The sequence below is a fragment of the Camellia sinensis genome, chromosome 7 (genome assembly GCF_055761805.1).
Source record: "Camellia sinensis isolate YWXY chromosome 7, ASM5576180v1, whole genome shotgun sequence".
NCBI lineage: Eukaryota > Viridiplantae > Streptophyta > Magnoliopsida > Ericales > Theaceae > Camellia > Camellia sinensis.
The window spans coordinates 86,050,607-86,075,158 of record NC_138967.1 but is presented as its reverse complement, the minus strand read 5'-3'; the positions used below and the strand labels follow the sequence as shown (position 1 = coordinate 86,075,158).

The window sequence follows — 24,552 nt, the reverse complement described above, 5'->3', positions numbered from 1 at the left end:
CAGGTTCAGTTTTGGGAATTCAGCCAAACAGACTTACTGACTGGCATAAACAATTGAAACATCTGTATGTATATGAAAGCCGGCTTACTTGCAAGCACAGTTTGATACTACTAGTACTAAATGCACAATGCTACGGCGTAGAAGTTCCCACAACTTTAAAAAGCTACAGCAGGTATACATATGTCAGACCTCTCTCCAGTTCAAAACATCAAAAACCACTACCCACAACAGGTTCCAGAACTAACATGAATCAAGAATATGAATAACCCAAAAAGAACAGCTGCTGCTATACATGAGAGGAAACTCAAAATATACATGATGGAATCCGGCCACACAAAAAAGTCCCTTTCAGAAAGCCTCTAATTCAAACTGGATCCCCCCTCAGCTAAATTTTCAGTACAATAATGTACTGAAAACAAAAAACGAAAAAATGGGCACAAGGAATTCAACTCCACTTCGATAGCCTGCATCACAAATAAGCTGAAGTCATTAGTCATCGACACTGACGACACTGACGACAAAGATATTAATAAATTGCAGCAAAACATGTGCAGGAGCATCATAAAAGAAAGCTATATATATTGCACCAACAAAACACTGCTCAAGAAATTTATCATGTTCATTTTCAGCAGTAATACAGAATTGTAAATCTTCACATGTCAACAGTCTGGAAAACTCATCATTTTAAGGGGAAATCACAGAGACAGAGACAGAGACAGAGACAGAGACAGAGAGCGCACTGCAGAAATACAAACAGATCACCAAAACTTGTAATGCACAATGAAAATAATGTCTTTATCTAGAAACCTAAATAATGCCATGCAAAAAATTTCAATGTGAAGTAACTGATTTAATTTCCATGGGATGTTCCAAAAGCCACTTCGGAAAGACTTTATTTTCCCCTGCACTGGAGGATGTTTTGGCAGAAGAAAACATAAAAGTCTTGCAGCAGCATTATATTGCATTTTCTTTTATTTACTTTTAGTGAATAACCTTTACCCATTTCATTTATATCTCAAGCCAGTTTATGTCTATTGTTATGACTTTATTTATCAAACCACAACAGACAATGGTACATACCAGGACTTCCCAAAGTCTCTGATGTTGGTAGTGCAGGCAATGACATCTCTGCAAAATTAGCAGTACCCCATTAGAACATGGCTGTCAAAACAAACCAAAAATATACCCTTCACAGAACCAGTACGTCATTTCTTGCTCTTCTACTTTTTTGTATCCATAAAACCTACACCTATGCAATAAATAGATAAATATGATTATTCCCACACAGTTTACCAGGAGCACAAAGAGACAAGGATGTAATAGAAGATGACGAAGGCCATGGAGCTGCAATATTGTCACTCAAGTCACATGTGAAACTGAAGCCTGTTGAATTGTCGTACACCACATCGGCAGGGAAGCTGCGAAGCAAACACCCTGCAGTTGTACAAAAATAAATAAATAAAGAGAGAAGAAAGCCAGCAGTAGTCACAACAACATTTTCTTTAAAATGTTAAACAGGTATTAGTACCTAAAATCTATTACTAACTCAAAACATTCCATGTTCTAGATACTGAAATAAGGGGTGTTAACAGTGCACGCTAGAAAGTCATAATATCACTCCAACTAACACAATAGCAGTGCACTCATTCAGTAAATAATACCCTAGAATAGTTCTATCTTTCAATGCATGCGGACATAATAAGGTTTTACTAAAAAGTTTACACATTTTGTTTTGAGTTGCAAAGGCATGCCAGAGAATTCATATTTTTTTAAGATACTTGAGAGGTATAATGGTTTATGTAATATATATAGATATATACATCCAAAAGTTGCAGTAAAGATTAAATTTTTACATCCCTAATTTATTTTTGTCCCAAAGATTGATGGTAAATCTCAGGACGCTGCATGAAAAGAAGTTTTTTCATTCCATGTAGTAACCCTAGGTAGCCTGATTATAAGCTCACATTAGTTGGCTGCCCAACTTAGAGGTATTTTGGTAATTTCATGAATTGCTGGACATGTATGGGTTATAAATTGGGTCAAGTAATGTTATTTGTTTTTTAGTTGGAGTCCTAGTTAATCTAGAAGATTTTATAGTCATCAGAAATTCTTAATTTCTAAATTAGATGTGTGAATCAGAGCTGGTTGGCAGCCCTCGCCGCAACTTTTGAAAGTCAAGCCCAAAATTGCCTTTTAAGTCTGGAAATCCTAGAAACTTTCTTCTTCCTCATAAAACCCTAACCCTATGACACATACAATTATAGGATCCTATTTTCTAACTACTCTTGGTGCCTAGCTATTTTATGGACTGACAATGAGGACTATGATTCCAAAACTAGAAAACTATAAACTTACTAAAATACTATTATGTAAATGCTACAGATTAGATGTGAAGACCTGATACTGCATCTGGAGTAAAGTACAACCATGGACCCCTACCACGAGCCCATATCTAGCAAATCTACAATATCAAAAATATAAGGCTTGACACCTAAATCTTAATAAATATAGATATAAACTACAACAGCTGTAGACTAACCTGTAGAAAACATTACATGAGAATCAGATTCTTGTTGTACAAGATCCCTAGCAATCCATATAGTACGTTCGCCATTTGCCTCTTGTTAGCATCGCATACTCCACATTACTTAGCTGCAGTTTCTTTTGAAGTCAAAATTGGGGCTAACATGGTAGAATTAACGTTTTCTCTTAGTTTTAGGCTATGTTACATGGACTTGGGTTCTAGTATCGGGTGTGGGTGCGTGTCCAAGTTTTAAACTCATAAAACTAAATCTTAGGATATTGGAATATGTATCCAAAAGTTGGATATCATAAATCTGAATCTTAGGGTATTTGAATATGTATCCAAAAGTTGGATATATGTACGGGAATGTGTCATGGACACTTGTATATGTTGCATATTATATAATATTCTTAGATAAGCTAAAGATGTAAATTATGTAGAAATTTACTTGAAATTAAATAAGATTTTGGAAAAATATGGAATCTCCCTTTTATCCATGTGATCCTAGAAATGTTTATTTACTAACAAATGTGAGTTTCTTCTTCTTCTTCAAACATTAACAATTAGACGATTCAAGTTCCTCAATTGGATACGAGTCTCGGACACATATCTTGCACCCATCTTACACCCTTTACCTTTGTCAAATTCGATGGACACATCTACTTTGGGAAAAATAAAAGAGTTGATTTTGGAAAAATATTGAATCTCTCTTTTATCCATGTGATCCTAGATATGTTTATTTACTAACAAATGTGAGTTTCCTCTTCTCCAAGCATTGTAAAAAATTAGATGATTCAAGTGCCCAAAATTGGGTACGAGTGTCAGGCACATATCCCACACTCTTTACCTTTGTCAAATTCAATGGACACATCTATTTTGGGAAAAATAGAAGAGTCCATGTAACACTGGATATAGGTACAGGGACACGTCATATGCACGTATATATTGCATATTATATAATATTCTCAAATGAGATGTTTTAAATTATGTAGAAATATATTAGAAATTAAATATGATTCAGAAAAAATATGAAATTTCTATATCTAATTCACGTGGGAGGCTAAAAATATTGCTTTACTAACAAAAATGAATTTCTTCTTCTTCATGTATTGTCACAAATTAAAGGATCTGAGTGTCTAAATTGGGTACGAGCGTCGGACACATATCCCACATTCTTACCAATGTCATATCCGGTGGACACGGGTATTGTGGTGGAAATAGAAGAGTCCGTGTAACATAGCCTGTATCCAATTTTGGATATATATCCCAAGATCCTAAGATTTAAATTTATGAAGGTCTGACGCTTGGATATACACCCGTACCCGAGTCCATGTACCATAGCCTCTAACTACTAAACCATGATATAATAACATAAAAATTGTCCAGCAACATACTAGTTTACAATTAATGTGAATAAATAACCTAAACATTACCATGGACACTTCCCTATGGACCAAAAAGGCTTCTTGATGACCATGTGACCCGTAGCCTTCACTTTAGGCTTCCAAAGCCTATAATACTAATCTAGCCACACAATAGATGAGAAATTAAGTTTGACAATGAGACTGAATTATTTGCACAAATTCAATATATTGCTTGAAGAAGCAGATGTGACAAAGTCGATGGACTTTGTGGAAGCCACTGATGGCACATTGCTCCAAAACTCCAGAAGGCTTCACAACTTAAGAAGAAAATCATCATTTTGAAGATCCTTTCTTCTGAAGAGATCTACGGATCTATGGAGATGGATTGAACACTTCAAGGCTCATTACACTTCAAACCTTTCATACTTTGATCTTGGAAGTCCTTCGGTGGCTCTCAAAGGCAATTTGGGAGATAGTTGGTGGATTCCGGCCAGGTGGTTCAAGCTTCACGAGTGATGAATGTGGACTCGGCAAGATGTCATCAGATCTGAGAAACGTGGACTCATCTAAACTCTTGTAATCACTCAATTTTCATAGTGCTTGATTCTCCAACAATGTGCCATGGCTTTTTCCTCAATTGAATTCAATTGAGGGTTACCATGTTAAAATTGCTCATCTCTTGTGAGATTGTCAGCTTTCATTTTATTGCAATTTTTAGTGATGGAGTTGAATACGTAGATCTACGCTAATTGTTAATTAAATCTGTACTGATTTTATTTGATTTGATTAGTTTAAGTTCCTCGAGTTAGTTGTGTTGATCCCTTTGCAAATCCATATTCGAAGTTCCTTGGAAATTTCAATATCCAAGGTAGGTTGTGGATATTGAAAAAAGTTCTTGCTGTAAGGTCCAGAAACTATGTACAGCAGGTATTTGTGAATTTAAGGCCAAATTGTAAGGTAAAGGACCAGGAATAATTTCAACTTGATCTAGTAGTGTTTTGGCCAGACTCGAGGGCTATGATTATGAACAATAACCTGAGAACAAAATGTTTTCTTGTGAAAGAAAAGAAAATAATTTTTTTTTTATTTTGTTGAGACTTTTCAGCAGTCATTGATGCTCAGCTGGTACAGCCCTTTTTGTTTATGGATTGCACTCCCTTAGTGCCTCTTTGTTAATGAATTATACTTATCCAAAAAAAATAAAAATAATAATAAGAGAAGGGAAAGAGAAGGAAAAAAAAAAAACCCTCACAAGAACTTAAAAGAATCACATAAACACAAACACAAATTCTCTTAAACTCATCTCTTCATTGACAAGACTAAGACTTCAGATTGGAAAACTAATCAGCTTGTTTGGTTTTGGTTTTCAAAAAACACTTTTCAAAAAATTTTATTTTTTACTTTCTTTATTTTTTTGTTTTCAATGACTTTTTTTTAATATTTTAAGTAATTTTTTTAATTTTTAGACACACCTAATATAAATACACTTAAAAAGTACAATATTTGTGAAAAAAAACTATAAAAAAATCACTATATACTAAAAATACAAAAAAAAAATGAAAATTCAGTACATTTTTCGTATTTTTGTATATTTATTAATTTTTTAAAATATGTTTTCACAAATATTTTATTATTTAGATATATCTAAGTAAGGTGCATCTAAAAAAGTAAAAAATTGCTTAAAATTTTTAAAATATTCACCAAAAATAAAAAATAAAAAAATAAAAAAAAAATAAAAAAAAAAAAACTGAATTTTTAGAAAACTGAATTCAAAAACTAAAACCAAACACACTGAATAAAATTTGACTATTTAGAAAAATCAAGACCTCTCATAGATCACATATAAGACCCATACAACTCAACCCATACTACAAATATTGGCCCATTCTACCCGGTCCAACGAAGCTAAAAATTACCAAAAATACACTTGACTCATAACATAAATGAATGCAACCAATTGTAACTTAACCCAAAATCAACCAATATAAACACTTTCCTTTGGGCCAAAAAGTCTACTTGCATGGTGTGGGACTCAGATTTTGTTTTAAGCTTCCAAAGTAGGTATGGTTTATCTCAGCAAGCAATAGTTACCTCACTAATAAATATCTTTGCAAATAAGATTAGAAAAGAACTTCATAATAGGGGATAGAAAATTAGAAGTTTGAATAAGTCATTATCATCTTGTGATGCAGATATGTATTAGGTTTCTTTTTATATATTGCAGATAACATGGCTTAAAGAAACTAAGAAGCAGAGGCACTTATAAGAAGGCGGCATGTCCGTGTTGGACACCAACACAGGTCAAGCACAAATCCAAATGTGTCCTGTTATTTAAAAATAAAAATAAAAAGAGAGAGAGAGAGAGAGAGAGAGAGAGACTTGGCATGCTTCGAATATTTGGGGCCGTAGTTGTCCATCGCTTAGATACACATGAAACACGTTACAACTTTGGCCAAAATATATAGAGATCTAATGACAACAGAAACAATGTACATTTATATCTATTCATCCCTCCTTTAAACTTTAGAAATTAGTCTTGTGTTATATTTTTTTTTATTTTTTAATGACATATATATATCGAGTAGTAACAAAGAATTTTATTAAAAAGAAAAAAGGGGAGAGGACAAGAAGTCCTTAACAAGGAAAAGGAAAGCAGTCAGAATAGTCAAAACAAAAAGCACAAACTCCTAGCACTAGAGGTGGCAAACAACAACCCAAGCCCTAGAAATCAAACATAACTCCTTTAAAAGGAGGAGACACAGATGCCCAAAAGGACGCCAAAAATCCCGCCCTATCCCACAACGCCTCTACATCTAAATAAAACTCTATACTTCGTTTGTAACCCATGTGCCTTGTCTTGCATTTTTAAAAACTTGATGCGTCAATGTGTCCGCATCGTGTCATGAATCCACATCATGTCATGAATCCACATCATGCTTCTTAGTAAGGAAATCAAGAATAATTAATCAAAAATGCAAAAAGAGGATGGTTAATGCAGCCTGTAAATATTTAGATATTCTTTCAATTCAATGAGCTGAACATAGACAGATGCGTGATGCAACCTGACCATAGGCAGCCTAGGTGAGGTTCCTAGACCATCCTCGTTATTCTTCTTCTCCTTCCCTAACTTGTTGCAATTAACACTTAAATGTCCATTTTCCTCCAGAACCCTATTATTCCTTCCATGGACTCAAGTACAAGTAATGGGTATGGGTGCAGGTATAAGCATCAGACCTTCATAAACTTAAATCTTAACATATTGGGATATGTATTTACCCAATATGGGGACTCTTTATGGACACATACTAATATTACATATTATAGAATATTCTTAAGATAAAATGTTGTAAATTATGTAGATATGTACTTGAAATTAAAGAAAATTTAGAAAAAAAATGTGAAATTTTTACCTCTCATCTATGCTAGAGATTCCAAATGTTTCGTTTCTAGCAAATGGGAGTATCTTATTCTCCAAATATTGTAAAAAGTTGAAGGATCCGAGTGTCTAAATTGAATTTGGGTGTCAAACACATATTCCACACCCTTAACTTTGCCATATCCATTGGAATAGTGTTGTAAAAGGCACGCCTATGTAGCTCTTTAATTTACATTTAATGTTTAGAGATGTTTAAACTTAAATGTTGGTGCTTTTGAATATTTGTGTTTTCTTGAATGTTGATAATTGTGCATTTGGAATAAATATGAACTTCCATAGTTTTGGGAATTCTTCTACAATTTGCCTTAGTTCTTATTACAAGTTGTGAATTCTCTCACTTTTCTTATGTCGAAGTTGAATTATTAGTCTACGTTAATTTATCTATTTTTCACTAAAAATGTGAGCCTTGCTTTAGTGAAGCATGCACCTCACCTTGTGCCATGGTGCGCTTTGAGCTTTTAAAAACACTGCTTTGGTCAAATAGAAGAGTCCATATAACAAACTAACAAAGCTTAACCACTTTGTCAATCTCGGAATAAACTGTCCAAAAATGTAGCGAATGATCACATTTAGATTCAATTGAATTCCAACTGTCTCCAATGTTACAAGATGCCAAACTTCCTTCTACCTTTTAAATTCTAGACTACCATGCTGTTTATTTTAGAGAATACAAAGATTAGGAAATGATTAGGATATCAGCCCCTATTTATATTAATGAAGCTTAATAATTACAAGGAGCCCTAAGGCATAGAATAATTACAAAATAATAACCCAAATAATACTATATTATTCTAACACTCCTCCTCAAGCTAATGCAAATATATCTCTCACGCCCAACTTGCCTAAGATGTCATGAAATGACTTGCTCCCAATTCCCCTCGGTGAGGATGTCAGCAAGTTGTTCATCAGACTGCACAAAAGGAATACATATTATGCCACTAGTGAGTTTCTCCTTAATGAAGTGGCGATCAATCTCAACATGCTTTGTCCAGTCATGTTGAATTGGATTGTGAGCAATGTTGATAGCGGCCTTATTATCATAGTATAACCCCATGGAGTCCGTTTGATCAATACCTAAATCACTCAACAATAACTTGATTCATAAGAGCTCACACACCCTTTGTGTCATAGCTCTAAACTCAGCTTCTGCACTTGACCTAGCAACCACATTCTGTTTCTTACTCCTCGAAGTAACTAGGTGGCCTCCAACAAAGGTGCAATACCTTGAAGTCGATCTCCTATCAGTTACTGATCCAGCCCAGTTAGCATCTGTATAGGCTTCCACACGAAGATGATTATACTTTGAAAAATAAAGACCCTTACCAAGAGCAAACTTCAAGTACCTCAAAATTCTCATAATAGCCTCGAAGTAAATCTGATGAGGAGCATGCATAAACTGGCTAACCACACTGACAGCAACAGCAATATCAAGATGAGAGTGATATAGGTAAATGAGCTTAGCCACTAATCGTTGATAACTCCCCCTACCAACAGCTGCTCTTCTTTCATCATCCCCCAATTTTTTATTGGGTTCTAGTGGAGTGTCACAGGCCTTGCAACCAAGCATCCCAGTTTCCTTCAACAGGTCAAACACATACTTCCTCTGTGAGATAAATATCTCATCCTTGGAGCGAGCAACTTCACTTCCCATAAAATACTTCAAGCTCCCCAAGTCTTTGATTTCAAACTCACTAGCTAAATATTTCTTCAATAGAGGTATTTCCTCACTATCATCGCTCGTAAGAACTATGTCATCTACATAAACAATGAGTGTTGTAGTCTTACCACGTGAGAAATGTTTCACAAACAATATGTTATTTGCCTGACTCTGTTTGAAGCCATATTTAAGCCTAGACTGAGTGAATCTCTCAAACCAAGTCCTTGGAGACTGTTTGAGACCATATAATGACTTCCAAAACCTGCATACTTTGCTTTCTGTCTGATGATCCTCAAAATTAGGAGGAATGTCCATATATATCTCTTCTTCGAGGTCACCATGGAGAAAGACATTATTTACATCAAACTGATAAAGTGGCCAATCTAGATTAGCTGCTAGAGAGAGAAGTACTCTGACTGAATTCATCATAGCCACGGGTGCAATGGTCTCCTGATAGTCAACGTCATATGTCTGAGTGAACCCTTCTGCCACAAGACTAGCCTTGTAATGCTCAATAGAACCATCCTCTTTGTGTTTCACAGTATACACCCATTTGCATCCCACAGGTCGTTTGTCCTTAGATAACTCAGTCAATTCCCAAGTGTCATTCTTCCTAAGCGCTTTCATTTCCTCAATCATGGCAAGTTTCCACTCAGAGGTAGCAAGAGCATCCTGAAAATGATTAGGAATGCTAGCAGAAAAAATATTTGATACAAACGCTCTATATGAGGACGACAAATGAGAGTAGAACACAATTTAAGATAGGATGTTGAGTACAAGATCTCACACCCTTTCTCTTGCCAATAGGAACATCAAGATTAATGGACTCAAGAGATTCAAAGTTACCTAAACTCTCATCAAAAGCAGGAGATGGCAGTGGAGGAGCAAAAGTGGTCTCTTGTATCTAGTTAACCTTCTGTTTGTCTTTGTCCCTAATATAAATTTGCCCTTCCCTATCCTTGGTGACATTGGGTTCTGTAGTCCCAGTAGGACGTGGTGGTGCAAGAATAACTGGTTCCACCATAGGAATCACTTCACACCAGGACCCCCCCTAAAGGGAGGACTGTAACACCAGAGAGGACAAGAAATAGGGCTGTGACTCAAAAAATGTGACATCCATGGACACAAACCACTTACGAGAAATAGGGTGGTAACACTTATACCCTTTTTGAGTAGGAGAGTACCCAAGAAAAACACATTTGAGGGAGTGAGGGTCCAACTTACCACGCGTAGGAGAGTGATTATGGACAAAACAGGCACAACCAAATATTTTGGGAGGCATAGAAAACAAGGACTGGGAACCTAGGAGGACTTGAAGAGGTGCTTGTTTTTGCAAAACCTGGGTAGGAAAATGATTAATAAGATGGGCACAAATGAGAACATGGTCGCCCCAGTATGACCGAGCCACACTCATAGAAAAACACATACACCAAGCCATGTCAAGAAGATAGCGATTCTTGCGTTCCGCCACCCCATTTTGTTGAGGGGTATTGGTGCAAGAGGTCCGATGGATAAAGCCATGAGTAGAAAAATATTGCCCTAACCCAAAATCTATGTATTCTTCTCCATTATCAGAACGGAATATTTTGATTGTGGCCTAAACTACATACAAATCATCTTATAAAACTTACGAAACATAGAGAAAACCTCACTCCTGTCTTTCATGAGATACACCCAAGTAGAACGAGAAAAATCATCAATAAAATTAACAAACCAACGATGACCTTTCACAAACACAATACGAGATGGACCCCAGACATCAAAATGTATTAATGAGAAATGAACTAAACTTTTATTAAAACTGGGAGTAAAAAAAACTCTGTGTTGTTTTACAAGTTGACAAGACTCACAAAGAAATTCAAACACATTATTGTTAGAAAAAAATAGATGGAAATAAATGCTTAGGAAAATAAAAAAGAAGGATGCCCAAGACGTCGATGCCAAAGACACCGATGCCACAGCCATATATCATCGGTGGTAGTAGGACTCGTAGTGGAGAATAAGCAAGCTTATTCGGTTGATCCAAGAAGTAGAGATCATTTTCTGCACTACCACTGCCAATTGTCCTCCTCATGACAAGGTCCTGAAAAAGACAATGATCAAGAAAAAAAAGTCTCTACAATTCAAATTCTTTGTAATACGACTCAAGGATAAGAGATTAACAGAAAAATTGGGAACATGGAGAACAGAAGATAGAGGTATAGTAGGAGTGACATGGAACAAACATTTCCCAAAAATAGAAGAAACAGTACCATCTGCAATCCTAACTTTATCCTGACCTGAAGAGGGCTTATAGGTAGAGAAAAGATCAGAGGATCCAGACATATGATCGGAGGCACCAGAATCAATAATCCAGAGCAAAGACTTATGAGACAGGAAAACACGAGGAGAAGAGGCTAAGTTACCTGAGCAAGCAAACGATGAGAAAGATGTACTGAGGGCAGTAGAAGACCAGCGGTCCAGCAAGTGACGCAGAACATCCCCAAGCTCATGAGTAGTCATGCCAGAGAGACTATCAGAAGCCTGGCCGACAAAAGCGAAAGTAGAATCAAGTGTATCAACGGCACTAGACTGATGAGCCCGTGGGTGGGAGCCACGTCCTCTAGAATGGCCTGACCAACTTTCTCTAAAACCAGACCGATCACCTCTACCCCCCGATGGAGTCCCATGAAGCTTCCAACATGTCTCACGAGTATGCCAGGGCTTGAGACAGTAATCACAGAAGACAGACTCCTTAGCAGCAGGCGGTGGGATGGGAGTCAGACTGAGGCCATCTCTAGAGGTAGACAGTAACGCCGAGCGGTCAGTAGAGACAGGTGACATCATAGTAGACCGGCAACTCCCCATTCTGCACATAGGCGAATGCCTCCGGAAATGAAAGAAGAGTGTCCATACCCAAAACTCGACTCCGAATCGAATCATACTCCACATTGAGACTGGCCAGAAATTTGAAAACCCTTTCCTGTGCAATGAACTTCCTGTACCCGACTGAATCAACAATGCAAACAAGTTTATAATCCTACAGGTGATCAAGACGTTTCTAGCCATTGGTGAGGAAGGTAAAGTACTGAAGAATAGTCTACTCCCCCTGAATAGAGTTCTCAATAGAACGGCGCAACTCAAATGCCTATGAGAAATTACCTTTGCGAGAATAAGTAGTAGCCACTACCTCCCAAATATCCTGTGCAGTATCCATAGATAGATAACCCTCCCCAATCTCTGGGGCCATAGAATGTATCAACCAACCCATAATCAGGGAGTTGGTGATCTCCCATTGATCAAAACCCTGGTCCGTGGTGCTGGGTGCCTGTATCCTGCCATCAACATACCCCATCTTTTCTAGGCTCGCCAAAAAAATAATCAAACTTTGACCATGCTAGATAATTCTGACCATTGAATAGAGAGGCGGTGATTTTAGGTTGGGATTATCAGTCATAGTAGTAAGTATAATAGAACTCTCACTCTTAGGTGTCTGAGAAGTAATGGACCCACTGGTAGAATCTACCATGGATACTATACTACCTAACCCTCAACAAAAACTAGTGCCAATCACAAACCCGAAAGATGATGGAGGAATAGTAAGCACTAAGACCACTAAGAATATTAAAGAATAAACACTCATAATTTTTTTTTTTTCCTTTTATTTTTTTTTTAGAGAAGAAAATAAGAAAACACAAACAAAACCGAGGTCAATACCTCATCAGAGCGTCGTAGCAGAAGGTCAAACAAGAGGGAGACAACACCGGGAGTCAAACAAGAGGGAGATGACACAGAGGGAGACAGAGGGAGACAAAGGAAGCCAGAGAGAGCCTCGGGGCTGTCGGCTAGGGCTGAGAGACTGCCAATGGAAGTCGGCAAGGCAGGCGACAGAGCCACAGAAGTCGACTTAAGGACCTGCGACAGTGAACAAGGGGTTCGACTAGGCAAGATGGCCTATTGGCCAAAACCACCGATGTCGACTTAGGCCAGAAGGCCTATCAATAGTGACCAATCAGTGACTGGGCACCTGCAACTTAGGGCTAACTCCGGCAGGTTTGTGGTGGTTGTGTGGTGTATGGTTTAAGGTTTAGGATTGTGGCTCTGATACCATGTTTATTTTAGAGAATACAAAGATTAGGAAATGATTAGGATATCATCTCCTATTTGTATTAATGAAGCTTAATAATTACAAGGAAGCCCTAAGGCATAAAATAATTACAAAATAATAACCCAAATAATACTATATTATTCTAACACAAGCTTTCCATTACCTTTACCCACCATAAATGTAGTTGTAGGTATACCCAAATTAAATAAATGAGGAAACACAAGAACCACTACATTATCTAGAACACCCAAGGAACTTCCATTAATCCCTTGAAAAAGAAATAACTAACCCATCTCCCAGTTGATAGTTCTAAAGGAATTTAACAAAGGATCAACACAGAAATACAATGTTTACAACCCCAAAAATAGTCATGTCTTAATTTCCAACTTTGAGCTTAGGGAACTAAAATCTAATATATCTTGTATACATAAAAATAGCATACAAATGTTACAAATGCATTAATTCACACTAGAACAGAACTCAAATGTAAAATATTAAAAGAGAGCTCAAGGAGAAAAGGAAGAATAAATGAAAAAAACAAAAAATAATAACAAACCTTGCTGTCCATATGCTGCTCCAGTGCCAAAAGAACATATCCAGAAAACAAGAAAACACCACATCAGATGCAGTGAACAAATAAGTAATAAGACAAGATTTAAAGTTTTAAAAACAAATAAGTATTACAGAAAAAATTACCTTGGAGACTAAAATCTTTCAAGTCAACATCACAAAGCTCATAAACATCAGTCATGACTCCACCCTTTTGGAGCATAGACCCAAACACGGTCGCACATATTATGGCTTGCCTATTCGTAATTAACATTTGCTTTTGTATCCCCGCAATGTAAGTATTTAATGAGCTACAACATGAAGGACTCGGAGCAGCTACATTACGGCATGCTTTAATTACTTCTGATGGCTGCTTAAAATCCAAAGGACAAACTGCACAACCAAACGTCACCACTCATAAGACACCATCTCCAATTAAAACCATCATGAGAGTACAATAGAGCATGCAAAGTATATCTATATGACTATGTACCACATTCCTCTCAATAAGCATATCCCCAAGTTACATAATTCACTGAGGTGGGGCCCATACTTCCTATCCAGTTCACCGATCAGCAGATGCAAAGCAGAATTGGGATAAATCTGAATTTCAAAATACTATGTGCACTTGGAGTCATATGCTTACTTGAGTGAGTGAAACAAGTCAAATAAACAACTCTCTAAGCCAACTTCTATATTTTTCTTGGCCAAAAATGCAGGGTTCCTATACAGCCCCACTCTATATTATTCAATGATAGCTTTTGTATATGCATGGGAGACATTTTTGCCTTACAACTGTGGTATTTAGCATAAAATCTAATGTTAACCAGTAATTTTTTTTTTTTTTTCTGCTCATTTCCAAATCTTATTTCATAATGATCATTACTACAATGAGATGACTATGATGCCTAGGATCACATAGAACCTCAATATTCAATTCACAATGTCGCCTCGAACTTTTAACTTTAATAGACATTACCATAATTGCCAAATCGAGATTCGAATCGTGAATCGAAATGGTCTCGTACTAAATCGCGAATCGAATTGAATCGTAAATCGTAAAGATTTGGTCACTTTTTCTAAATTACTAAGAAAAATAAATCTGTACTTCGATATTAAATATATCTTCTGAATATGAAATATTTAGACTTAACTCAATGAAAATGTTGTTTTGAATGATGATCACATAATTTAATAAGTAAGAAGTTAACAAAGGTTCCTATGCAAGATTGTCATCTTACCTTTTTTGTTTTTTAGATATTTCTTATCAACTATTCTTAATAAAGACAGTAAATAAAGAAAAACTCTCAATTTTCAAAGTAACAATAATTTGACAATTATATTGAAATTTAGACAATAAGCATTCCAAGTAATAATGACCAAATAATAAGAAAAAATTATTTAGGATCTTTTATTTTAAATCCTAAAACATTTTAAAAGGTATAACTAACCTAACCCATGAAATATTGAACTATATTTAATTTAATAAAATAACAATAGATAATTCATGGTGTAAGTTACTTTAATTTTAAATATTTTTAAAAGATATATTATGATTTTTTAAAGAAAAAAAAATGATAAATGGTTCAAAACATGCTGGGATTGATTGAATTTGATTGGATCCTATTAAAAACTCCATGATCATTAAAATAACAACAAATCATGTATATATATTGGTTATTTTGGTACTAAATGCTATTAGAAGTTATATTATGTCATTTTCACTGAAAAGATGGAGAAAAAAAGTGTTGAAAATATGTCAGACACGAGAATTTCAAAAATTGCATGAATCGTAAATAGTGAATCAAATCGTGAATCGATTGTGAATCGTATGATTCACTAGAGATTCACTCCCAAAATAGATTCACTCATAGATTCGTATCAATTTTCAAAAATTGCGAATCAAATCGTGAATTGAATTGCAAATCGTAAGATTCTGATAACAAAGAACATTACCCAACTAAGAAGCATGAACACTCCAAAATGGGTAATGTGTCTGTGTCCCAATAGGGTATCGAACATCAACATAGTACCATTGTTGTCAAATCGCGAATCAAATCGTGAATCATTTTGCTAAAATAGTAAATAGTGAATCGTGAATCTTATCGAGTCGTGAATTGTAAGATTCATTTTATTTAATATGATATATAAATCTATATATTTATACACATATAAAAATACATATAATGTTTAAAATAAAATAAATTATTAGTATGATTAAATTGTATATATGTTTCTATATAAAATCACGTACATCAATATAACTAATTAATCTCTTCTATATATCTTCATAGTTTGGTGAAAACGACTTTGTTTCATGCATTATGTAAACAAAAATAGAAATAGGATTGAATCGTAGTGAATTGCAATGAATCGTAGCTAATCGTAAATTGAATCATATGATTCACTCAAGTTCCGATTCAACAGCACAATTTGAATCATTTATGTTGAAAACTTGTATCGAATCGCATGAATCGAATCGTGATTCGTACAATTCTAACAACCATCCATGGTATACACACACATGTCCAACTGTCAAACATGCCACATGGCATGCCTAAGCTTCTTATATTTATTTTTTTTGCAAGACACGTTGTAAACACTTCACAAACATTTGTGTCATGTGTTTGGACATAGCTTTAGGACACCTTTGTGAGATTTTCTTTTTCCATTATTTTTTAATTTTAGCAAATTGATTTGTGGTCAAAAGTAAAATATATGAAAACAAAGCGAGGAAAAAGTGGAAAACAAAAACAAATATACACCCAAATATACATCAATGTCTCTCCTATCTCTATACCCTAAATTCATATTCACAAACATACCAAATAATTTTCTCTGTCATATCACCATCTATGAAGCATGGGTATGGGGCGGAGTATGAGTATTGGTACGATACGGGTACGTCGATACAATAAAATTCAAAAAAAGTAAGGTCCGGATACAGCTTGGGCTTGGTACGCTTATAAAAAAAATATTTATTTTTAATTTAGAGTAATGCAAAAATTAATTAAATGGTTTAATTTGTCAAGATTCAACCTACAATTAATATTTAGTGGGTGTTTGGGAATTTGCTATTTTAGTTTTTGGCTATTTTAGTAGGCTAAAATTTTTTGTGTTTAGGAAGATGGTTGGATTTTTTTGTAGTTAGATGTGATATTTGTGAGAAAAAAAAGTGAAATGATTATAAGTTTGATGTGCATTGTCTTATTGGCTATTTTAGCCTATTTTGTCATTTTGTAGATTTTAGCCCAAAAAGCCAAAAAAAGCCTTTGCTAAACACCCCCTTAATGCCAAAAGTAAAGGTATAAATCAAAATTAAATGTCAATATATTAAATAACTTACAAACCATAGTTTAATTTTAAAAACATGCTAAGTATAAAACTAAAAATAAAAAGTAAGTCTAGTAAAAGGAGTTTTTATTTCTATAGTAAAAGAAAATATTGTTTCAACTGAGGTACGATACAACTTAGGTATATAGTAGGTACGTCTGGGTACGGCAAAAATTAAGAAAAAATTTGGATACGTGTTTCGTATACCCAGTATGTATGCAGAAGTACCATACAAGATATCATATACCGATAAGTACGCAGTACGAGTACGGCATGTTTTTTGAAGTACCCAGGCTCACCATCATGTTTGCTTTCTAATTTTTTTTAAATCGCCATATCCCATCTCTATTTCCATGCCAATGCTTCTTAGTTTACCCAACATTGGTCCACATCAATCTAGAGTGTTAGGAGTGGTAGGACCAAAGTCAAATCAAACTTTTAGCACAAGAAAATTAATAATTGGGCATGAAAAGGTTAAGATATTAATAAAGGACATATTATTGCTTTCTTTATGTTAATCGTTGACTAAGAAGTACAGACACATGACATAACATGGATATGCCAACATAAAAATTTATAAAGATGTAAGACACAAGTTGAGGGCACATGCAAAATTTATAATTTTATATATTTGTTATATGTCATACATAATATGTAGGGGATATTGCAAATACATGGAGTAGTGGGAAAAAAATTGCACTACAAATGAAATTTTTTTTTGGTGCAACTGACACACACGAAGAGTTGCACCAAGCACATGAATGAATTTGCACCATGCACACAGTAGAGTTGCATCATCATGAAAATGCAATTTTTTCCCCACTGCTCCACTGAAATGCAATTTTTCCTAATCTATATATATGATATTCAAGTCAAAGATAATATTTTTTTGAAGTCTAAAGAAGAATAAGTATAAATTTACATTGTTTTTATTTCATTATTGAGTTCCATGTTATTTTATCCAAACTCCTAGTGCGTTTAATGTGTGTCTAAGTGTTGAGAAGTGTTCGATAAGTGTCATGTTATGTCAGTGTCGGACACGACTCGTTAACTTCCTAAAGTGTCCGTGCTTCTTAGATCATAGACATGCCCCTGCCCCTCCAAATCCACCCCATACACCATACCATATTTCCTACATTTTATGTATTTTCTGAATTTAACATTACAACCCAGTAGATACTCTGCAGCTTGGGTCACTTTACTAGGAAGGCAGAGTTCATGCAAATGCAATCGTAAAGATTTCAAACTACGATGGAAATGCGATATTAATAACAAGTCCACTAACAAGCATATAAATATTAAAGGGAAAATTGCCAATATGTCCTACTTTTCCCATGAAATTTCCATAGAGTCCTATTAACACATGAATCAGCCCTCTTGAATAGGGCTCAATGGAAATTTTATGATGAAAATAAGACTTACTGGATATTTTCCCAATATTAAACTCAATGAAAATTTTACGGGAAAAATAGGACTTATTGGATATTTTCCCAATATTAAAACCTTGTACCTTTGTTGACTTTACAGGCAGATAATATTCGAAATGCAGTATTGGCAGCATCTAGAGGGAGTTTGCTAGAAAGCCATGAATACACCACCTCTTTACAATCATTAAGAGCATCCACATGATTAGGCCCTCCAACTATGTTTTTATTATCACTGATAAGCGCTTGCCCTGCTGAAATCTGAAGTGCAGCCTCCATAATTGCAGGCTTGCAAATTGGTCTACAGCACTCTTTAAGAGGATCAACAGTGCTGCAAGCCTCCAATAACCTGCTCATATTAACAGTCTTCTCAAAGGTGGTTACATCCCTCACAGGACAAAAGCCACCAGTCAGATTTGATGGATTTGCAGAGCAGATAGTAGGTATCGAACTGTTTGCCCTTCTGCTTGCTAGTATAGTAACGATATCTGAAAAACAATCATTAGCAGTCGCATTTTGTAAAACTAATTTATCAGAAGTGGTGCTGTAGTATCCCTGGAATATGCGGAGTAAACTACTGAACTGAGGGCAACATATAACATTTCCTACAAAAGCCGCCAAAGGTTGAGAGCAATCAGATGCTGTTTTGTCCATGATATCTGAGAGAGCAGATAAATTTACTGGACATTTTCCAGTCAAGACTGGATCATACGTAGTTGGGAAGGTTGGGTACATAGGTGGCAAAGATTCCCCAGGGAAAGGATAATGTGGAATAACAGCAGGTGATATTTCAATTGGTTGAAAGAGTTCGCTACGAGGTGGGCTAGCTAGCTCAGATGCGAAAGAAATGCGATTCAAATCAGGTTTCATTTCTAGTGGCACTACATCTTGAAAACTGGATAACCAAATGGTAAAAAATAGGAACCAATGGCAAAGAGAACCTGCAATCAGATATAAACTGTTCTTTAGAATCCATAGCAATTCATTATATGAAAATAAAATAATGCAAGACTGTAATTCCTAGAAAATATGCATGGATACATTTTTGTGTGTTTGGCAGAGTTGCAGAGAGAGAGAGGGGGGGGGGGATGTTGGGGGCGCAACCTTATTAAACTCAAAAATAAAATAAAAAAAATAACTAAGCACACAACTGGACAGCCCAACAATGGTCCTAACAAAGAGCAATTCAAAATTCACTAAAATTTCTTGATCCAAAGAGTTGTTCTCTGATGAACTGAAACAGCAGAGAAAATCATATAATTTGCAATCTTTTATAAGAAGAGATAAGGAGGGAATCCCACTCTAAAATTAATATTTAGTGGTCCAAAATATGACTGGGTAGAAGGCTCCTAATGATGAATTTCATTATTAATAACATACCCTTAAGACGACTAACAGTCTTTACACAATCCATAGCTCCACTAACCCTCTGGCAACATGGAGATTCACAAAATGCAACCTCTATGGTAGTTGATAAACCCAAAAAGAGGTCACTGCAACATACCAACACCTGTAACAACTTCAACAAAACGGGTGAAACTCAAAATTTATAAATAAAAAATTAAATTAAATTAAAAATAATAATAATAAAATAAAAATAAAAGTCCACAAAAAAGCAATAAATATGGCAAAAATAAAACAAAATGAGTATCATGTGCTTCAGTCTGTTCAGACTCTAAAATAACTTGCTTTCAAATGTTCGGAGTCCAATAGATGAAGCAACAGAGGCAAGATATATAACAAAAAAATATTGAAATCATATTCATCACACAAAACAATCATTCTTGAAATAAGCTTTATGTATTGACGTAACCCATTTTTGTAAAAACATTAATTCACTTAGCCATGACAAAAAAAACTTCCAAGTGTGCACATAAATGGTCTTCCCACTATTCATCAATTGGACTACAAAGAGAGAGAAACACCACAAGAATGCAAGTGACGACCCAAATACCCGATTATGTGTTTAACAATGTTACATCAACCCCCACCAAAATCTGTACATCTTCTCATGTTTCAATTAAGAGAGTTGATAATAGCCCCCACCTTTCTTCTTTAGTTCCCCACCCTTCATTTTCTTTTCTTTTTTTTCTATTACAATATTACCCTAATACAAAATTTCAATTTTGTCCCCATCCCCAACTTCCAAAACCCTCTCAGCCACCCCCTCTGGTTCCTTCAACCCTTTCCACTACACCCGCAACCCCCTCCCCTCACCGTTGCGATCTCCACCCCCCGCAGCCCCCTCAACCATCACAGCCCCATTCTTCTTATTCTTTGCAATCTCTCTCTCTCTCTCTCTCTCTCTCTAGGGTTTCGAAAGGAATGGCGGGTCTAGGCAAGGATTGTGGCTGTAGGGGGTTACAATCTAGGGGTCGTGCAATGGGGGGAGTTGGGGACAGGGTTGTAGTGGGGCAGTGGCTGCAGTCAGAAGGTTGCCAATGGGGTAGCGGGGTGCCAACGGTGGGGGCATCAACGACCAGAGGTGGAGGTGAGGTCTTGGGTGCTGGTAGGGGTGCAGTCTAAAGAAAGGGATATTTTCTGGATTATGGTAGGGGTTCAAAGAAAAAAACGTGTGGGTAGCCATTTTGGTGAGTGGGAATTCAAAGAAGTGAGCGGTCCACAGAAAAAAGGTGTGGGCAGCAGCACTCTTCGTTTAATCCCTCCCTTGCTCTATAAATTGCATAGCCCTGCTAATTTACCACATGATCTGGTGCTCATCTTACAATTGCATCTTTTGATTGACTCTAGGGGCAATGCTCTTAAAATTGATCTGTTTCGTGTTACAAGCTCCACATCTTTGAAGATGCCACAGCCAGTCAAAGGTTTCTAAGGAATTAAATAACGGCAAAACAGTACATATATCATAGTCAAAATCTACGAATCACTTTTATATCTTCAAAAAATTTGGTAAAATAACTTAAACTGTGAAGAAGCAAAATTACTTCCACAACTAGTTTACCCAACACAAACAAAGCCTAAATAAGTTCTGCACATTTCCTTTTCTTTTTCTTTTTTCCCCAAAAGAAAAACCACTTCCAAAATGCAATTTATGACCACAATTTCCTTTCCACTGCCAAGTAAATCATAGAAATGCATGCATAGTCTCATACTTGCTGTATTATTCTTCATAAAACAAACCCAAAAACAAAAAACAACTCACATCAATATACCACTAAAGATCTTGCACCTAAATATAACCTAGTAGAGCAGAGAGATTGAGAGAACCGAAGCTAAACACTATTACAGCAGCCATAGTAAAATATATTTTTAAAAATTTAAAAAAAAAAAAAAAAAAAGGAAGCGCACACACATAATCTAGAATGTGTTCGATTACATGAAAACCTAAGAAGAATATCCATATAAATTGAGCTCAGGTAAGAAAACCGAATATGTGCTCATGAGAGAGGGAGAGAGAGGCGGTGACATACCTGGAGGTAAGGGAGGTGTTGATTGGGTTACGGTTGATTCGGATAGATTCTATGCAACTTTTCGTGCCGAAAAAGCCCAGTTGGGACCAAACTTTTCTCAGATCATTTGTCATTTATCGATTCCTAGGGTTCGAAATCAGAACCCCGTATCATATTGGGGTCTCGATCGATTCGGAGACATGTACATTGAAGTTATAAAACGTACATGAAATGCGTATTTAAAGTAGCTTCGTAAAGAAACCCTAAAAGCAGCTTCGTAGAAGAGGCTTCATGTGAGACTGTTGAATCAGAGTGAAATGATGGATAAAGTGGAGAGAGAGACGGACCCGTTTGGTAGAGCCGTGAGAAAGTGATTATAACTTATAGTCTAATAATTTATAACTTATAATTATGAAGATAAGTTATTTTTTACTTATAAATTAAGTTTCTCCTTCCCCACTCAAAGAATAAGTTAATTTTTTACTTACAAAAAGTTATAAATTGTATTATTAAGCTGAACCAAATACATTAAAATAGCTTAAATTAAGCTATAAGTTGGAAATAAGCTCTACCAAACAGGGTCAGAAAGTCTTTTCCCTTTCACCTTTCGGAATCACGATTCTCTGCTTGAAGTTATTCCTTAATTTCCTATTTGCTAAGTCATTGGATCTACTTTTAGATTCAATTTTGATATTTAAAACCGTTCATATTTTAAGATTTGTTGAATATATTATACTTGTAAAAAATTAAATTGATCAAATATCAGAAAGTATGTGTTCGGATCATTAAACTAAAAATTATTTTTTAAAAAAATTTAATAAATAATTTTCTAAACATATGTTTTCTAATATCCAATCAACTTAACATTTTACAAATATAACACACTCAACAAATAAATATAAAGAGTATGAATTATTAAAATTAAACTTAAAAGTAAATCCAACAAATTAAACTTAAAAGTAAATCCAACGACTCAATAAATAAAAAGTCAAATAGAAACCTTAAGGAGAAGATGCTGATTCCGCCTTTCGGGATGGAGTGGCTTTTTGCAGCGGCTCTCTAATAAGTTACTGACTAGTAGACGGGTCCACCTAACCCAATTTTGCCACATCAGTGTATATCCTAGGCTATGGACCGATCAAAATACAATGTTATACACGTTGACTTCGAGTTGACAATTTGGGTCCGTGAATCCATCCAAATTTGGGATCCATCAATTCTATGCCCAAAAAAAAAAAAAAAAAAAAAAAAAAAAAAAAAAAAGAAGAAGAAGAAAAAAAAGGGCAATCTAAATTTGTGTGGTTTAAATAATTTAAATGTATCAAAATAATATTATTTTATATTTAAAATAACATTATTTTAAAATATTAAAATTATTTAAGTTATGAAATTTCGAATCACCTAATATTATTGTTTATGCAAAGTAGGTGCAAGTGAGGTAGAGGAAAAATGTATGAGTATAAACGGGTTGACCATTAAGACTTGTTTAACACTGTTGGTTTATTTTTTTTCTAAAAAGAAAAATATTATAAATATAAGTGTATTAGAAAAGATTAAAAAAATTATAGATTAAATTTAGCCAATTATTAAGGAATTATGTTGACGGTTCTTTTATCTTAATTAAGAGGATTTTAAAATTATCAAGTGTAGAGAAAAAAAAAATTAAAAAATGAGGGAGACGGAGAAAGATGATTGAGTGAATAATCGGGGTGGTTGAGTGAACAATCAAAGTAATAATTAATTACCTCTACTCATATGCTTTGAAAATGAAATGCATAAAATTACCTCTACTTCTATACTTCGAAAATGAAGTATTGAAAATAAAGTGTAGGAAATATAAATGACAAAAATATATATATATAAATCAATTGTTTTTTATTTAAGTTATGAATCTTTACAATGTAGTCATGAATGACTATTTATAGGCAAACATTTGTAGGAAAAAATTACCTAATAACTACCACATTCTTCCATTTTTCACACTTCATACTCCATGATCTTCCACTTTGTCTTTATGTCTTCATAACTTCCTTTAACCTCCAATTCATGCTTCATGATCCTCCACATTCTCCATCATCTTTTCACATGTCTTTAATGATTTATAACTTCAAATAACCTCCAAATAAGTAAAAGAGTGCCACGTGTCCTGTAATTTATTAATAATAATAATAATAGTAATAATTTATTTATTTATGGTGCCAACATTACCCCCTGCAACTCTTTCGAAATGAGAAACCTCGAATTCATATAGAGTTGTACATCAATTTAGACCATATTTAGCAATTAATTAAGGTATTTGAAGGAAGACACGTATTCAAAGGTTCTTTTATCATATAATATGATTCAATTTTTGTTAAAAAAAAAACCAAAACCTTGTTTCGAATGTGGCCACGGCAGATTTCAGAAGCTTTAAAAGCTTCGAATGCATAATAGCTACTTGCTTGAAGAGTTTATAAAGCTTCAAAACATAATTAAAATAATTTCACATGCTTTGAATTTTAATGCGTGTTTTGAAATTGGATTACTTTGCATGTGTTTGAAATTGTGAATTATTAGCAAAATATCACCAATTTGATTTAGTCACAATGCATGCCAATGTTATTGTCTTTGAGCCATTAATAACAGTTGGCCCTTCTATACTTCACTTCGACACTTTCGATGCATCATGAGACTATGGAAATTTCAAGACCTTCGAAGCATGATTCTTCAGACCTTAACAATATATTTTTGCTTCTGATTGCACTACTTTGAATTGCTTCAAATTGACA

General features: G+C 35.0%; 2 protein-coding genes across 6 annotated transcripts; both read right to left on the bottom strand.

The window, feature by feature from the left end:
• Window positions 1-69: 69 nt before the first annotated feature.
• Window positions 70-22,137, bottom strand: LOC114301110 (putative GPI-anchored protein At1g61900). 5 transcript variants are annotated; one of them, XM_028246027.2, is made up of 8 exons: window positions 21,806-22,137; window positions 19,755-19,893; window positions 18,461-19,315; window positions 13,765-14,010; window positions 13,625-13,639; window positions 1,294-1,434; window positions 1,081-1,128; window positions 70-464 (listed from the first exon to the last, which is right to left on the bottom strand). In XM_028246027.2, exons 2-8 carry the CDS (start codon window positions 19,786-19,788, stop codon window positions 394-396), a joined length of 1,410 nt encoding a protein of 469 aa, XP_028101828.2. In that variant the 5' UTR covers window positions 19,789-19,893; window positions 21,806-22,137; the 3' UTR covers window positions 70-393. The 5 variants fall into 5 exon arrangements, 4 of the variants coding, with proteins under 4 accessions (XP_028101828.2, XP_028101826.2, XP_082734511.1 ...); XM_028246025.2 differs by having other exon boundaries at window positions 19,755-19,884; window positions 21,806-22,128; XM_082878385.1 differs by lacking the exon at window positions 21,806-22,137 and adding an exon at window positions 21,538-21,725.
• Window positions 10,751-12,315, bottom strand: LOC145795185 (uncharacterized). The gene is made up of 2 exons (XM_082878386.1): window positions 12,123-12,315; window positions 10,751-11,969 (listed from the first exon to the last, which is right to left on the bottom strand). The coding sequence occupies exons 1-2, from the start codon at window positions 12,313-12,315 to the stop codon at window positions 11,785-11,787; spliced, it is 378 nt and encodes a 125-aa protein (XP_082734512.1). The 3' UTR covers window positions 10,751-11,784.
• Window positions 22,138-24,552: the final 2,415 nt, after the last annotated feature.

Excerpts from the sequence above, each read along its gene's own strand:
- LOC145795185 (XM_082878386.1), bottom strand. The coding sequence starts at position 12,315 with ATGGGGTATGTTGATGGCAGGATACAGGCACCCAGCACCACGGACCAG. Across the intron at positions 11,970-12,122 it reads TACTACTTATTCTCGCAAAG|TCGGGTACAGGAAGTTCATT; the intron begins GTAATTTCTCAT and ends TTGTTGATTCAG.
- LOC114301110 (XM_028246027.2), bottom strand. The coding sequence starts at position 19,788 with ATGGATTGTGTAAAGACTGTTAGTCGTCTTAAGG. Across the intron at positions 19,316-19,754 it reads GACTGTTAGTCGTCTTAAGG|GTTCTCTTTGCCATTGGTTC; the intron begins GTATGTTATTAA and ends ATCTGATTGCAG. Across the intron at positions 465-1,080 it reads AGAGACTTTGGGAAGTCCTG|GCTATCGAAGTGGAGTTGAA; the intron begins GTATGTACCATT and ends TTTGTGATGCAG.